Source organism: Danio aesculapii, chromosome 11, assembly GCF_903798145.1.
Source record: "Danio aesculapii chromosome 11, fDanAes4.1, whole genome shotgun sequence".
NCBI classification, from domain to species: domain Eukaryota; kingdom Metazoa; phylum Chordata; class Actinopteri; order Cypriniformes; family Danionidae; genus Danio; species Danio aesculapii.
Genome location: NC_079445.1, coordinates 12,785,121 through 12,802,937, shown reverse-complemented (window position 1 = coordinate 12,802,937; position 17,817 = coordinate 12,785,121). Strand labels below are relative to the sequence as shown.

Genomic DNA, 17,817 nt, shown 5'->3' with positions numbered 1-17,817 from the left:
ATAGCTAAGGGGCAATCTCTGTGGCAAAGGAACATAGCATCCCCCCTCCCCCTTATGGAACAAGGGTTACTTTAGTAACCGTTGCGTTCCCCGTCAGGAGGGGAACTTCAATGCTATGTGGAAAACCTCCACTATGGGGAAATCTATGGAAAACCCCACAACTTACTTTACTTACCTGAGAAGTTTCACTAGTTTAGACACATTTTTCTGGGAGTCATAAAAATACACAATTTTTAAGATAGAACAGTACGTTGGGAAAGCATGCAGTCCCGATGGGGCTGCGAAGGCCACCTGCTGCCCAAATGGGGTGACCTGGTGGCAAGAAGGCATATGGACTAGCCCTGAAATGAGGAGTACTCATATGAAGATGGTTAGCGGGGAGGGAAGACATGAGCCCACCTAGGAGGGGGGACTACATCATGGCTGAGTGAGCATATGGGATCACCATTGAAGATTGCGCATAGCAGGCACCTATACCCAGAACGCGGGCTGAACAGCGGATATGCCAACAACGTAACGGGCCAGGCACCTGACCCCTCTGCTGAGTCAGATGCTGGGGGCCTCGGAGGAACTCTGCAGGGTTCGCCAAGTGGGGAACTCAACTGACAAAGTGCACATATCTCTGTGTTAGAGAGAAAAGCATGGCAAGCATGTTACAACACCTAACTGAATTTCCTCATTCACCAGGGTTTCCCAGCAGCCTTGAAGACACTGGCTCCACTCGCAGATTGTAAAATCTTGCAAATGTATTAGATGTTGCCCAGCCCGCTGCTCTGCAGATGTCTGTTAGAGAAGCATCGCGTGCTAACGCCGAAGAGGATGCGATGCTCTGAGTGTAGTGCGCTCTCACCCCTGGGGGACACGGCTCGCCCTGGCTCTGATAAGTGAGGAAGATGGCATCCACTATCCAGTGGGCCAACCTCTGTTTGGATACGGCACTTCCTTCCTGCCGTGCTGGGTCTGCCTCCTCCGCAGGCAGGGCTTGCAGGCTTACTACCTGATCCTTAAACAGTGTGGTGTGAACCTTGGGCACATACCTAGGTGAGTAGGCCGGCGCAATTCTAGGCACGAGTCACTGATCAAAAATGCTTCCAGGTCCCCGACCCTCTCAATCGATACCAACACGACCAGCAGAGCTGTCTTCAAGGACAGAATCTTAAGGATACTGGGTTGAGTGGTTTGAACAAATCTTCACGTAGGCTCGCAAGCACTACAGCAAGATCCCAAGAGGGGATGAGAGGGGGGGCGAGGTGGATTTAATTGCCTCGTGCCTCTGGGGAACCAGATGATGAGGTTATGCCTTGCCATGCTGCTGCCATCCACCGTGTCATGATGAGCGGAGATGGCAGCCACGTAAACCTTGGAAAACCACATAAAGTGTGGAGGGCGACAGCCTCTGCTCCAGCCTATCCTGAAGAAAAGAAAGCACAATGCTGATCTGACAAGTTCGGGGGTCTTTTCGGCGAGAACTTCAGAACTTTATATACACTACCGTTGCTGTCCGTCCTGACCAGCACATTTTTCCCCGGCAGCACCGGTAAAAAGCTCCGGAGAGGCATACCGACATGCTGACCGAGTGCAGCTCCAACCCGAGAAAAGAGATGCTCTGCACAGAGGTGAGCTTGCTCTTTTCTCGGTTGACCTGAAACCCCAACAAGTCGAAATGCCGAAGCATCCTGTCTCTGTGCATAATCAGTTGCTCCCACGAGTGGGCCAAAATCAGTCAGTCATTAAAATAATTGAGTTTGCGAATACTCGCAAGCTGAAAGGTCACTAGGACAGCCTCCGCGAGCTTGGTGAAAACCCGCGGAGACAGAGAGAAGGGGAGGACTTTGTTCTGCCAGGCTCGTCCTTCGAACGCAACCGCAGAAACTGACGGTGGTGAGGAAGTATGAAGACATGAAAGTGCGACCTTCAGGTCTACTGCTGCAAACCAATCCCGAGGATAAACGCATCGAATGATGCACTTCTGCGTAAGCATTCTGAATGGCAGCCTGTGAAGGCAGTGGTTCAAATCCACCGCTCTTTTTGGGTACGATGAAGTACGGGCTGTAAAACCCACTCTCCATCTCAACTGGAGGGACTGGCTCGATTGCTTCCATCGCCAGGAGGACAGCAAACTCCTCTTGCAAGACGAGGGCGGGCACAGGGCATACTCTGGTGAAATACACGCCTGTGAACTCGGGAGGCTGTTTCGTGAATTGAATCCGGGGAAGGGGAAAAATTAAATGATGTAGAGCGCGGTCCTCGCCAGCGAAAGATCAAGTTCCCTCTTCTCCGGATGGCCCGTCTCAGGGATGCTTCGCGGTCCGTTTACCGCGACTTAATGGTGCCCTGTGGTGGGGGCGCTGGACGCCTGTGGGGTGCTCGGCGCTGCCGTTTTGCCGGAGGTGCAGACAGGGGCGGCGAATCCTACCGATAGATGACTTTGCCCATCCGATTGCTTCTTCACCGCTGTGAACTCCTGGGTGAAGTCACCCATGGTGTTGCCAAACAAGTCAGCCTGGGATATGGGCGAGTTAAGAAAGCAAACTTTGTCAACTTTGCGCATATCAGCCAGGTTTAGCCAGAGGTGGTGTTGGTAATAATTGATTGTGGTGCGGAGCTCGTGCAACAAGCCTGGGTCGGAACCACCCTCGTGCAGCAAGGCCAGTGCCTGCGCTTGGTAACGTGGTGGCCATTCTTTTAGCTCAGGTGCTGGTATTTCAAGGACAAGGACCATGGCAGGAACTATGACACAATGAAAGTCAGGACCAGAAACCATCTTCTGAACCAACGGCGAACTGGCGGCTATAGACTGAGCTGGTGGACTGGCTGCGACCATCTTCTGCCATGACTGTGTATTACTGGACTGATGAAAAGGAGACAGGATTATGGGTGATGCCAGCATAATAGTGTTGGTGGAGTGAACAGCAAACTCTGTCGCCAGTGGGTCACTCATAGTCGACTCATAGTCTACCATGAAAAAATATCATGAGGCATAAATCCAGACGTCCCAAGTTGGGAAAAGTAATTTCCGGACGGTATTGGCGTACATCATTTGCGAAAGTTTGCAGGAGCATGTAAGTAGAGGAGGGGGTGGGGGGGTTGGGCATGACGTATGTAAAGGGGGGGCGACATATGTGAAGAGCTGGTGCGTGACGTATGTGAGTCTGGAAGCATTGCTTATGCAGGAAACTCCCGGATTATCCGGAAGACTTGGCATGTCTGCATAAACCACTCATAGATATTAAATGTGATACCTGCACGAAGTCCTCCGCATACTCCTCGATAGACTGCACTTCCTGCCGGACACACATAATCTTGATACCTGCTGGATCCATGGTGAGGCTGAGTCTTCTGTTTGAAGCAGACACTGAGAACAGACTTGCAGATCCAAGTCCAGTTTATTTAAGATTAGTCAGGCAAGCAACATAGGGGCAAATAGGTATATGCAGATCATATACCCATTTGCGTAGTCATAAACAGGCAAAGCAATGTAAACAAACAAAGTTAAGGTCAAACACGGCTGGGCAAGGCAAAGGAAAACACATCGTAAGGCTAACTAAACAGTGTAATGAGACACTGATCCGTGTGTGTGTGCTGTTTGAATAGTCCTTGTAATATATATCCACTACCACACTGAAGAAGTTTCAATTTACTAGAACTTAATCTATAATAAGCTGCTTTGTCACGATCTACATTGTAAAAAGTACTACAAAAATAAATATGTAATTGAAAATTGTAAAATGTATAATATGTATAATGTCACATATATTAATATTTAAATACACACCATATATGCCAATACATGTATCAATGAGTTGAGCTGGTAGTAACGCTTTAAATATACAATGGTTTGAAAAAGTGCTTTCCCCTTAGTTCTTTTTTATGTTTGTCACCATTTAATGTTTTTAATCATCAAACAAATTCTAATATTAGTCAAAGATAACACAAGTAAGCACAAGTAAAAGAAAAAATTAAATGAAGGTTTTTTATTATTAAGAGAATTACAAAATACAAAACTAGGCTTTTTATTGCGCTGATAAATAAAGGATCTAAGCAGTAGGAAAATGAATGAATGAATGAATGAATGAATGAATGCAAAACTACATAGCCCTGTGTGGAAAAACTCAGGGCTATAGGCCACCCTTGGGCCACCCTTAGCAGCAACAACTGCAATCAAGCACCTTTGATAACTTGAGCCTGTTACAGCTCTGCGGAAGAATTTTGGTCAACTAATCTTTGCAGAATTGTTGTAATTCAGCCACATTGGACAGTTTTCGAACATAAACCATCTTTTTAACCTCATGCCACAGGATCTCAACTGGATTCAAATCAGAACTTTGACTATCCACTTCAAAGTCCTTAATTTGTTTTTCCTCAGCCATTCAGAAGTGAACTTGCTGGTGTGCATTGGATCATTGTCTAGCTTCAGAAGCCAAGTTTGCATCACCTTGAAGTCACTAACTGATGGCCAGACAATCTCTTGCAGGATGTTTTGGTAGACAGAATTCATAGTTCCATTTATCAAAACAACTCTTCCATGTCCTAAAGCAGCAAAACAGTGCCAAACCATCACACTACCACCACCACTATGGTGGTAAGGTAATGAAAACACGCTTCAGAAGCCAAGTTCGGTTCAGCTGTAGGTCACTAACTGATGGCTGGACATTCTGTTTCAGGATATTTTGGTAGACAGTAGAATTCATGGTTCCATTTATCAAAACAAGTCTTCCACAGCCTGAAGCAGCAAGACAACCCCAAACCATCACACTACCACCTCCATCATGGTGGTATGGTAAGTTATGGTATGGAATACTTTACTTCGACTTGTATTTTCATTTCAAACAATACAACAAACTTTATTTAATATGTTCCTTGTGATGTGTTCATTTTTTCTATTAAAAAAACATCTATATATATATAATTTATGTATTATTATTTTGTAATCAACACATTTTGCCAATTTTAGTTCTTGCAACATTTCAAAAAAGTTGTTACGCATTTACCACTTTATAATGTTGCTATTCCTTTTCACAACACTTGAAATACATTTAGGGACTGAATACATGAAGTTGAAAGGCAGTATATTGTGCTCCAACATCTCTATGTACTTTTCAGCATTAATAGTGTCATCACAGTAGTGCAGGTTCCCCTTCAGATGGGGAACTCCAATGTTATGTGGAAACTTCCACTATGGGGATTTCATCAGAAACCAATCATCTGAAAGAGTATAAAAACGGGCCAATGAAATGGCAATGAGTTGGCGGCGTCAGCGTGCACAGCTGGCATCAATGACAATCAGTCATGCTATAAAGACGCAGCCAGTGCCATGCTCGACATCCTTTCGCTTTCAGAGCCTTTAACGAAGCTTCTGAGAGAGTCTTTGAGGGTATCTCCAACCTGTGTCTACAGAGAGAGATCGAGAAGCAGCCTCTCCCGGTCCAGAGCACGTATACGCAGTGGCAGATGGTCGAGCTGGGTTTTTCTCCCTTGCCTGGTGTCCTTTGGGTCCAGTCCTCCAAGAGTGGTTTGTATATAGGAAAAGAGCTTTTCCTTTTTCAAGACGTCACTCCGACCATGCGTTTCTGGATGCGGTGGTTTCCTGTCCCCGGATGATGGGCACGAGCACAGCGTTTCATGTCTGGGGTTCCAGCATGTTAATGCGGTGCTTGCGGGCAGTGCAGGCCATCACTGATGTCATGTCTGTTGCGCAGTTAAGATCGCGGCTCGCTCTTGCAAAAGAGCGACCCACCCCAGTTGTCACCCGCACTGCGGTTGGCACTCGAGTAGATCTGAGGGTTACAGTGGGAGTAAATCCGCCGTCCTCAGGCTGCAGACCTCTCGCTCCTCCACACACTCCATCCCAAGCTTCAGGTGAAGAGAAGCGCTCCGTCCTTGGATGGTCGGTCTCTCACATGATGACACCGAGGGTCAGATGTCCATCGCTGCATTGGAGGATGGGCTGTCATTGTCTGTTGAGGATTTGAGCCCGCTCAGGAATTCACACCGGTGATGGAGCAGTCGGAGGCGATGGGCGATGTCTCTATCGGCGGGATTGTATGACCGCCCCCCCAACCCCCACCCGAGCCATCCACATCCACTGCTTTTCGCCGAGGACGCCGACCTGCAGCTTTGCTCCGCTGCACCCGCCTGCGCCTCCGGCCACGCGGCTGCACCGAGCATCGCACAGGCAACCAGCGCCCCCCGCCCCGGGGCGCCACTAAGTTCGGTAAACGAACCGCGAAGCGTCCCTGACACGGGCCATCTGGGGAGGAGGGAATTTGCTCTTTCCCCGCTGGAGGGTGGGGCACTTCATTTAACAGCGTATAAAAAAAAAAAAACGCCATCAAATCCTCAATGAAAGAGCATTTTTTCCCTTCTCCGGATGTGACAGCCCGATTACTGCCAGTCTGGGACGCTATGCCTTCCAGCTCGCAGGAACAGTGCATTTTGCCAATGGCTCACGGAGCGCGAGAGAACAGTCTCCTTTCTCTCCCACTCCCAGTCCCTCCTCTGGAGTTTGGGTGCGAAACGAGAGCATCTCGTCTCCTGCTCTCCCGTGGGACCCCAGCGCTCCTCGGGTGAGCCCACTCACTCCACGCTGCCCCGCCGCCGGCACGTCAGCGATCGTGCGGGTAAGACCACTTGAGGGCATCGCAGTGGCTCATCCGTGCGATCAGACTCGGCTATGCGATACAGTTCGCGAAACGGCCTCCCAGGTTCACAGGTGTGTATTTCACCAGGGTCAGCCCTGCGTCCGCCCCTGTCTTGCGAGAGGAGATTGCTGTCCTCCTGGCGAAGGATGCAATCGAGCCGGTCCCTCCAGCCGAGATGGAGTGCGGGTTTACAGCCCGTACTTCATCGTGCCCAAAAAAGAGTAGTGGGCTATGACCAATCCTAGATCTGCGCGTTTTGAACCGCGGCCTTCACAGGCTGCGCTTCAGAATGCTTACGCAGATGCGCATCACGCGATGCGTTCGTCCTTGGGATTGGTTTGCAGCAATAGACCTGAAGGACGTGTCTCCATACTTCCACGCCACAAAACTGCGGTTTGCGTTCGAAGGTTGAGCATGGCAGTACGGGTCCTCCCCTTCGGGTTTTCTCTGTCTCCGCGGGTTTTCACCAAGCTCGCGGAGGGTGCCCTTACGCCCCTTCGGCTTGCGGGCACCCGCATGCTCAATTATCTCGATGACTGGCTGATTTTAGCCCACTCTCGGGAGCAATTGATTATGCACAGAGACAAGGTGCTCCGCCTCCTCCGCCTGTTGGGGTTTCAGGTCAACTGAGAAAAGAGCAAGCTCCCCCCCGTGCAGAGCATCTCCTTTCTCGGGTTGGAGCTGGACTCGATCACCATGAAGGCGCGCCTCTCACGAGAACGCGCCAAGCTAATGCTGAACTGTCTAAGAGAGTTCGACAGGAAAAAGTTGGTCCCCCTGAAATCTTTTCAGAGGCTCCTGGGGCATATAGCATCCGCGCCGCTCGGATTGCTCCATATGAGACCACTACAGCATTGGCTTCACAAACGGGTCCCCAGACGCGCATGGCACGCGGGCACACACCGACTGACTGCCACTGCGCTGTGTCGCTGCACCCTCACCTCCTGGAGGGACCCCTCCTTTCTACGGGCCGGAGAGTCCCTAGGTCAGGCGTCCAGGCATGTTGTCGTTTCGACAGATGCCTCCAGTACAGGTTGGGGGGCCGTGTGTTGCGGGCATGCTGCTGCAGACCTGTGGAAGGGAACCCAGCTGCATTGACAAATCAACTGCCTAGAGCTGTTGGCAGTGTTTCTCGCTCTGCGCCGCTTTTTTTTTTTTTTTTATCAATATATTTTTTATTATTTTCACATCAATTATTTACAGAGTCATTTCAGTATACATGTAAACATTCTTTTCTAACCACCCTCCACCCCTTTCCCACCCTCCCAAGACAGAACACTTAAACAGACATACTTGTGAGACATCCAGCTGATGTGTAAATTAAGAGGAAATAAACAATAAGCAAACAATAATGACAAATACAGAATTAAAGCAATGAAATGTCATATTTTTCCATCCGTAATTTCAGTCAATGTAACATCCAAGTTATTCATGTATTCAAGAAATTTACCCCAAGTCTTCTCAAACATTAAAGAGTTTTTTTTAAGATTAAACATTATTTTTTCAACAGGAACATAAGAAGAAAGTTCTCTAAGCCATACAATATGACTTGGTGGTTCTACTGATTTCCAATGTACAGCAATGCATTTCTTTGCTGCTATCAGAGCCATTTTAATTAAACGTAAATTTTTCCTTTGATCGAACAGAAGAACCAATTCATCCCCCAACAGCATGAATCTTGGATCAGGTAAAAGGTTAACATTGGCAATTTTACTAATAGTTTGTATTATATTTCTCCAAAAAGTTTTAAGTTGGAACATGTCCAAAACATATGAAATAATGTACCAACCTCAATCTTACATCTAGAACAATGTTCCGAATATGAATCACTTATTCTGTGCAATCGTTCAGGTGTATAATATACCCTGTGTAAAATATTAAACTGTATTAATGTATGTCTACTATTAAATGAAAATGTTAAGGCACTTTTACAGATATGTTCCCAAGTATCTTGATCAAAAATGCATTCTAAATCTTTCTCCCATTTAAGTTTTGAAGATGACACTTCCGTCCCATACAAATCGTTAAGGTTGTTATACATATAAGACACAAATCCTTTGAGTTCTTTTCTCTTTCTTATAATAGCATCTATTGGGAGGGAAGAGAGAGGTCCTAAATTACCCTTTTGCATTGTGGTAATATAGTGTCTCACCTGAATATATTTAAATGTTTAACAGGAAGGGAAAACTTTAATCTCAATTGTTCAAATGTCATTAGTACGCCCTGCTCATATAAATCTCCAAACATCTGTATTCCCTTTTTGTACCAGTATTGTTTTATTTTATCTCTTAATGCTTCAGGAAGAGATGGGTTACAGTGAAACGGAGTATTATTATATATTGAAAGTAGCCAATTATTTTTTTTCTTGATTACAAACCCCAATTTGCAAGTGTGCCTAATGAATGGGTTACTAACTGCCTTCATAACACAATTCAAAGGGATGAATAAGGCCTTATCTAAAGGTATTTCCCTTGCATGATATTTTTCTATTTGTAACCATGCGGGTAGCAATGTACCCTCCTTCTGCCAAAACCACACTGCTCTCATCTGTGCTGCCCAGAAATAAAACAAAAAATCGGGAAGTTGTAGTCCACCTTTTTTGGATGTCATCTGTAATGTCCTAAGTTTAATCCTCGGAGTCTTTTGATTCCAAATAAAATTTCTAATTGAGCTATTGAGATTCCTAAAAAACTTTTGTGGGATAAGAATAGGGAGGGTCTGAAACAAATATAAAAATTTAGGAAGAATATTCATTTTTATGCAGTTTATCCTGCCAATCAGTGATAATGGTAGTGGATTCCATCTTTCCAGATCTCTAATTACCTTTTTAAGTAATGGGGAATAATTTAAAGAATATGCTTCTTCCAATTTCGAAGGAATATTTAGTCCTAAATAAACTATTTTTTCAGTATTCCATAGAAAAGGAACGTTATCTAAGGGTATTTTCTCCCCAGCCGAATTCAATGGCATCATAACGCTTTTATTAAAATTAATTTTATAGCGAGATATGTCCCTAAAGTTTTCTAAGAGTTGAGACAAATTAGATAGAGATAAATTAGGATTAGTTAGATAAAGCATCACATCGTCCGCGTATAATGATATCTTGTGTATACAACCTCCTATTTCTAATCCAAAGATTGATTTATGTGTCCGTATTGCAATAGCCAGGGGTTCTACCGCTAGAGCAAAGAGTAGCGGGGAGAGGGGACATCCCTGTCTAGTTCCTCTTGATAAATAAAAAAGTTCAGATACATCAGAATTAGTACGGATGGCTGCCGATGGATTCCTATACAACATCTTAATCATCTCAATAAAGTTTGTACCGAAATTCATTTTTTGTAAGACCGCAATCAGATAAGACCATTTCACTCGGTCGAAGGCTTTTTCTGCATCTAAAGAAAGAGCAATCACCGGAAAATCTATTTGTTTTGCTGAATAAATAATATTCATTAGCCTCCGTATGTTATCGAAAGAGGATCTATTTCTGATAAATCCAGTTTGATCCATGTGGATTAAACTAGGCAGTACCCGCTCTAAACGTAGTGCAATCATTTTGGTAAGAATTTTATAATCTGAATTAAGCAGTGAAATTGGCCGATAGGAAGCACATAGATTAGGATCTTTGCCAGGTTTTAAAAGAACTGTAATTAAAGCCTGGTTTAAAGTCTCTGGTAATTCTTTTTTATGAATTGCCTCTGTATACATTGAAAACAACGGGTCTGCTAATTTAGAAAAAAAAGTTTTATAAAAATCCATCGAAAACCCGTCCAACCCAGGTGTTTTACTCCCGGCTAGAGCAGTGACTGCAAATTGCATCTCTTTTTTCGAAATTTCTTTTTTAAGTTCTTCTCGATTATTATCACTTAAGACTGGTATATCCCATTTGCTTAAAAATATTTTAATCTTCGCCTCCTCTATTCCCTGAGATTTATAAAGTGACTTATAAAAATCTAAGAATTCTTGATTAATTAATTTGGGGTGTTTAATAATTTTATTTTCGGATGAATATATTTTAGGTATAGATTTACTAATTTCTTCTTTTCTTATTTGCCATGCTAGCATTTTCCCAATCTTATCTCCATGTTCGTAATACTTCTGTCGTGATCTGAGAAGTGCATTTTCTGCTTCTTTGGATCATAGAATATCATATTCCATTTTTTTTGACTGCAATTGTTGAAGCAGCTGAGCATCTTTATTCTTAAAATGTTCCTTTTCCATTACTGAGATTTCTTTTTCAAGTGATTGTAACTGTTTTTGATATTGTTTTTTTCTACCGGAAGAAAAAGCTATGATTTGACCTTGTAAGAATGCCTTCATGGCCTCCCAGATTACACTCGAAGAAGCAGAACTTTTATTTGTACTAATAAAATTTTCTATATTATTATTTATGAAGCTTAATGCGTCAGAGCTATTTAGTAAATGGCCACTAAATCTCCAAAGCTTATACTTAGGCCCTTCCAGAGAGCATTGTGCTGAAATAAGTAACTAAGTAAGTGGTAAATACTCACACAATTCAATCAAATAATCCTTCGCTTTTGGAACAAAAAAATAGTCAATTCTGGAGTAATTATTATGCCTATGCGAGTAGAAGGAATATTCTTTTTTTGTTTTATTCTTGAATCTCCACACATCTATTAAATTAAAACTTGAAAGTTCATACTTTAGAGCTTTAGCAACTTGACTTACGGGTAACAGTTTAGTAGATAATCTAACACTGGGTCCAAAACTACATTAAAGTCTCCTCCAATTATCAGCTCTGCAGTTGGGCAAGCAAATTTAAAGAATATATTATGAATAAAATCGACACCTTCAATTTCAGGACGATATATATTTACTAAAGTTATTCTTTGCATCCCAATCGTTCCTCTTAAAATAATATACCTGCCTACTTTGTCTTTATCAACAGATTCCATTTTAAAGGGAATGTTTTTATCAATAAGTATGACCACCCCCTTGATTGCGATGTGAAGGAAGAAAAAAAAGCTTGTCCAGACCACTGCTTTTTAAGATTTAGATGTTCGGGATCAGTCAAGTGTATTTCTTGTAGAAGGGCAATACCAATATTATGCTTTCTGAGGTATAATATTACTTTTTTCTTTTAAGTCTTTGATTTAAGCCGTTAACATTCCAAGTCACATATTTATATTTCAGTGTATCTGACATTAACTATAAATTAATGTTTTATTTCCTGAGTGTCTTGAGAACATATAGTTAAACAGCCCAATACCTAAATAAATCGGATATGTGTTCTGTCCAATCTGTGTTCTACCACCACTTCCCCAAACGAAGTGTGAAACTTTAAACCCCCATGACTGATTGTGCACTGCATCATACAGTCGACCTTGACTTCTTTTCCAAACTAAAAGCTCCCTAACAAGTCCGAAATACGCAAGTTAGTAAACATTTGAACAAAAATATGAACACATATTTCTCTTGCCAGCTTTTCAATTTAAAGATCACTCTTGACAAAGTTAATGTTAAGTTCTTACATGTTCATCCGAGAGAAAAGTTATCCACCGTATATTTTTAGCATAGTTTGGTGTGATTGTTCAGGTAACGTTAGAGTTGGATGATCCGGAATTCGTCCATAAAATCTTAGTGTCTTATCCGGCAAGAAGATGCGGATGATGTTGTCGAAGATAAGTTTCTGCCGATGCTTTGGAGTTGAAAGATCTTTGTCCCTCAGGCAGCTGAATCCTCAGCGTCGCAGGGTAAAGTACGGCGTAAGACACATCGTTATTGCGTAGCTGTCTTTTGAGTGCGCTGAATTCTTGTCGCTTTCTAAACAGGGTGGATGACATATCCCAAAAAATCATAATGCTAGAGTTGCCATAGGTGAGCTTGCCCTTTTCTCTGGCCGCATTGAGGATCTTAAGTGTGTCTCCGTACTGAAGGAATTGAACCAGAATGGCCCGCGGTTTGCCATTTTAAGCCGGTCGTCGTTGCAAAGTGCGGTGAGCTCTTTCAATTTCGTAGAACTCGTCCTCCTGATCCAGAATCTTAGGCAACCATTCCTTCAAAAAATCCACAGCATTCCTACCTTCCACTCCCTTTGGGAAACCGACAAGACATAAATTCTGGCGACGAGATTGATTTTCGAGTTCATCAATTTTATCTTTCAGCAGTTTGATTTCGTCGTCAGCGGCCGATTTAACATCCGCGACATCTTTGTGAAGGTTTGTTACTGCTTCTTCCGTCTCCTTCTGTTTAGTTTCTACCTCCACCATTCTCAGATTCATCGATTGTAGTTCGTTACCCATTTTCTCCACGGATTCTGCAAATTTGCTCAGGCGTCCGTCAATTAACTCCTGGATTCTGAGGCTCACTCAGCCAAAGTATATTCCCCCCTTCTAAGCGGGCTCGTGTCTTCCCTCCCCGCTAACCATCCTTATGCAAGGACTCCCCATCTCTGGGCTAGTCCAAAGGTTGTCACCAGGTCTCCCCTCTGGGTAGCAGGTGAGCTCCGTAGTGTCCTTCCTATCGGGATTGAACGCTTTCCCAACGTACTGTCGTATTAAAACCTATTTTACTGGGTTATTGCGACCCCCCCCCCCCCCCCCCCCCCCCCCCCCCCCGAAAAATGTAACTGTTCCTGAACAGGTAATTTAGGGCCAGGGGACACGTTGGAAGACTGTGTCTCGGGGCGTTATGGGTGCGCTCGCTCTACTGCGTGGCACACCCTTTGCCAGGGACGTGGTAAGGTTCTTTCGTTGTGCCGTTTTCCATAGATTTCCCCATAGTGGAAGTTTCCACATAGCATTGGAGTTCCCCATCCGAAGGGGAACTTTACGGTTACTAAAGTAACCCTTCGTTCCCCGAGGGGGGGAATGGAAATGCTATGTTCCTTCGCCACATAGATTGTCCCTTAGTTGTTGAGCGTGAAAGTCTCTTCAGCTAGAAAAGGATGTCGAGCATGGCACTGGCTGCGTCTTTATAGCGTGACTGATTGTCATTGATGCCAGCTGTGCACGCTGACGCCGCCAACTCATTGGCATTTCATTGGCCCGTTTTTATACTCTGTCAGATGATTGGTTTCTGACGAAATCCCCATAGTGGAAGTTTCCACATAGCATTTCCGTCCCCCCCCCCCTCGACTTTAGTAACCGTAACGTTACCTTTGCCAAGGGCACTGACACAACGTCATACCATGACAGACTCTGACTTTTGGACTTGTTACCTAATACCTCAAATACTAATTCATCTAACCACAGTACATTTTTCCACTGTGTGATGGTCAATTCCAGATGCCTTCAAGCTCAGAGGAGTCGACGTCACTGTTAACATAGGGTTTCCTTTTGGCACAGTTTAGTTTTAATTTGCATTTGTAGATATAATTGCATCTTTGACAAAGCATTCCTGACCCCATGTGGTGATATCACTTATTGATGATTCTTGAAGCAGTGCTGCCTGAGAGATCAGATATTACAGTTGTTCAGCTTAGGTTTGCACCCTTGACTTGTACACACTGAAATTCCTCCAGATTCCTTGATTCTTTCATTGTGTTATGCACTGTTTAAGTGTGTATCCAAATGTCTTCCTATCTTTCTTTGAAAAACATTGTTTTTAAACATTTTAATAATTTTCTCATGTCTTTGTTGGCAAACTGGTGATTCTCAGCACATCTTTGCTCCTAAAGGACTAGAGCTTTCTTAGATGCTGCTTTTGTACCAAGTCATAATTACAATCACCTGTTGACATCGCCTGTTTCAAATCACATCATTATTTAACCAATGTATCTGATTATTTGCTCCTGTCCCAACCTTTTTTTTTTAAAAAGTATTGCAAGAACCAAAATTGGAATGTTTATATTGAAAAAAAAAAATAACAACAATAACAATTATGAGGAACATATTAAATAATGTTTGTTGTATTGTCTGCAATAGGGTATATGCACAGCTACTGTTTTTTTCCCTACTGATAAATGTCCGGTGAACGGTTAATGTTTTTCAATTTTTTACTGTTAGTTGTACACTGTCGATGTTAAAATGTAATTAAAATATAATCAGTTAAGTAGACTTCAGTATTCATTTTGTTGTTCAAGTGTAAAATGAAATGAAAATGTGTTTACATGCACACGCCCATCTGGATCAGCAGGCTAACACAAAAACTCCATTGAAAATACTGGGGTAAAATAAAGTTTCATTTTTTAAAGACATTGCGCGAAACAATGTAATTTAATGCAGTGCTTCTTGTACATTCTGAGCCCCACTTTATATCGTATATCAATCAGGCAGTGAAGATCATAGATTTTTAAAGAAAATAGACCTTAAACGCTACAATTTTGTAACGGCATACAGTTCATCGGAAGCGTCTGACCCAGGTTACTGAAAATTAAAAGTCCTTCTACATACTTCTGCATATACCCTAAAAAAACAAGTCAAAGTAAATTTTGAAATCACTACTTCTTTTTTATCTGCGTTTTCCATACTGTCCCAAGTTTTTCAGGTTTTTGAAGTATATATTAATTAACATAAAATTATAATGATTTTTATATATATAATCATTATAATAATAATTATTATTATTACTTTATTTTTTGTGGTACTCCGGTTTCCCCCATGGTCCAACGTCATGCAGTTTAAGTGAATTAGATTAACTAAAATTGGCTGTTGTGTATAAGTGTGTGTGTGTGAATGAGGTAGTGAATGGGTGTTTGCCCATTCACCATTTATTTATTTTTTTGTTTGTTTGTTGATTGATTGATTAATTGTCTCAGCAACTTGACCTATTTCTGTATGTCTTCTTTCTCACTTCATCTCTAGCAGCCTTTCCTGGAGGTCAAGATTCTTGAAACAACCAAGCGCTCACGGAGGAATCTGGGTCTTGACTGTGATGAGCACTCCACAGAATCTCGCTGTTGTCGCTACCCACTTACAGTGGACTTTGAAGCTTTTGGCTGGGACTGGATCATTGCACCTAAACGTTACAAGGCAAACTATTGCTCAGGGCAGTGTGAGTACATGTTTATGCAAAAGTACCCACATACCCATTTGGTGCAGCACGCAAATCCTAGAGGGTCTGCAGGGCCATGCTGCACCCCAACAAAGATGTCACCGATAAACATGCTTTACTTCAATGACAAACAGCAAATAATCCATGGCAAAATCCCAGGAATGGTGGTGGACCGTTGTGGCTGTTCATAGAATTTTGCATTTTGGTTGAGCTAAATGAGCTAAGTAATGGAGGGGGGAGAGTGTCAGGGCTTAATTCAAGAATGCAAGTCTACATTTTCCTGATATTGTTTCTTAAATTCATTTGAATGAATATGCTGTACAGAAGAAAAAAACAAAAACAAAAAAAAACGTGTAGCTTTTTTTAATAACCAGAGTAAAAAGTCTTTAAATCAAGGATAAAAGCAAATTTCTCTTTATTATTTAAATCTATATTATATCTACCAACTTTTTTTCATTTTGTTGGGTCACTCTCAAATAAATGCATAAGTCCAAAATCCCAAATTTCCGATATCCAAAATTTATATATTCCTAAAACTTTGTGCAGTATTTCACATTCAGAGAGAATAGAACAGTTACAGTATGTTAATTACAAAGAATGATATATGTAATGCAGGACAAAACATATGTGACCTTTTCAGTATTGTACTATATTTTAGGAAAGTACAATTTTCTTATTTCACACACGCACACACACAATCTTCTCTCATTTGTGTTAGACTTTGACATTAGTCCAAAGTGCTTAAGTCAACACCCTAAAACGTAATCTAGGTTATCAAAATAACCTTTAATCTTAGTTCAGGGCAAATGTTCAATGCAATTGACAAAATCATGGCAGGGGACACATTGCCCCCACCCTTTCCGATAATGCTGCTACCACTACGGTTTGACATTCCCATTAACATTGTTTTTCTTTTAATTTTTTAAACCAATATACCAATATATTTTTACACAATATTTTGTTATTTTTATAATTTTTTTTTCATATACATTTTAATTTAATATATTGTTATATTTTTATTGTGCTGTGTAGCTCTGACCTAATATAGGCACACTTTCATGATCTTGTAAAAAGAAATAAGTAAAGGAAAAAAAGGATGATTTTTTTTTTTTTTTTTTTTTACTTTTAAGAAGAAAAGTAACATTTAGACACAGGAACTTAAGATGTAGCTCCTAATACTGTGCGTGTGTGTTTCAGAATCTACAATAACAAAACAAAGCATACATACATACATTACATTACACACACACACATTTTTCTGCAACTCTGCGTTAACATTCTGCTATCAATAAAAACGCATCAATATAAGATAAAATAATACATGTTTGTGAGTTTCAATTTCCTCCTCAGTCAATTACTATGGGTTTATGTTGAGTTGACTGACTAGAGCAGGGGTCACCAGTCTCGGTCCTGGAGGGCCGGTGTCCCTGCAGGATTTAGCTCCAACTTGCCTCAACACACCTGTCTGGATGTTTCTAGTTCTCCTAGGAAGACCTTGATTAGCTTGTTCAGGTGTGTTTGATTAGGGTTGGAGCTAAAATCTGCAGGACACCGGCCCTCCAGGAACAAGTTTGGTGATCACTGGACTCGCTTAGGATTCGCTTAGAAGGACCAATCACTCTGATTTGTATAAAAACAGGCTAATGGAATACATATGAAATTGGTGAATGCAGCTCTCACACGGGTAGAAACTCCGCAATTAGGAGTATAAATGCTGCCTTGACAGGAAGCTAATTAGACTGTCGCTTCAGAACCAACAGGTCTCTTGAAGGGCTTGCAGCTTCAAGCTCAAGTGCAAGCTGGATTCCAGTGCGAGAACGGTGCATTCAGCAGCAGTCGAGCTGGGCTTCTCTCCTGTGTCTGGGCACTCCCTGGAATTCCACCGCAAACTCCTCTAGGAGTGACTGGTGACTGATCTGATTGCTTAGTTACACATCTGGCTTCAGCATACGACGCAGTGTTTGCGAGGAGATCATGCTCACACTGTGTGGGCATGACTGTAGTTGTGCTTGATTGCAGTTTGTGCTGTTTTAGTGCGAGCACCCTCTGTTGTTTACCGCACTGGGATGAAGTCGCTGGGTAATCCCCATGGCTCTCCTGTTACTCATCAGCACAAACCAGCCAGGCTATAGAGAATGGTGGCTCCACCCCAGTGCGCTCTAGCTGCAACGAGTGTGATTCAGGAAAACCCAGGTTACCCTGTGTGATTTTAAGGAATCCACCC

The 17,817-nt window shown here is 42.6% G+C and overlaps 1 protein-coding gene across 2 annotated transcripts in view; it reads left to right on the top strand.

Moving 5' to 3' along the window:
• Nucleotides 1-15,867, top strand: part of gdf11 (growth differentiation factor 11) — a 115,685-nt gene extending 99,818 nt beyond the window's left edge. For both annotated transcript variants that reach the window (XM_056468110.1, XM_056468109.1), the window contains one exon: nt 15,404-15,867. In XM_056468110.1, the coding sequence (XP_056324085.1) occupies nt 15,404-15,784 (381 nt within the window). In that variant the 3' untranslated portion in view covers nt 15,785-15,867. The remainder of the gene's footprint in view (nt 1-15,403) is intronic.
• The last annotated feature ends 1,950 nt before the right edge of the window (nt 15,868-17,817 follow it).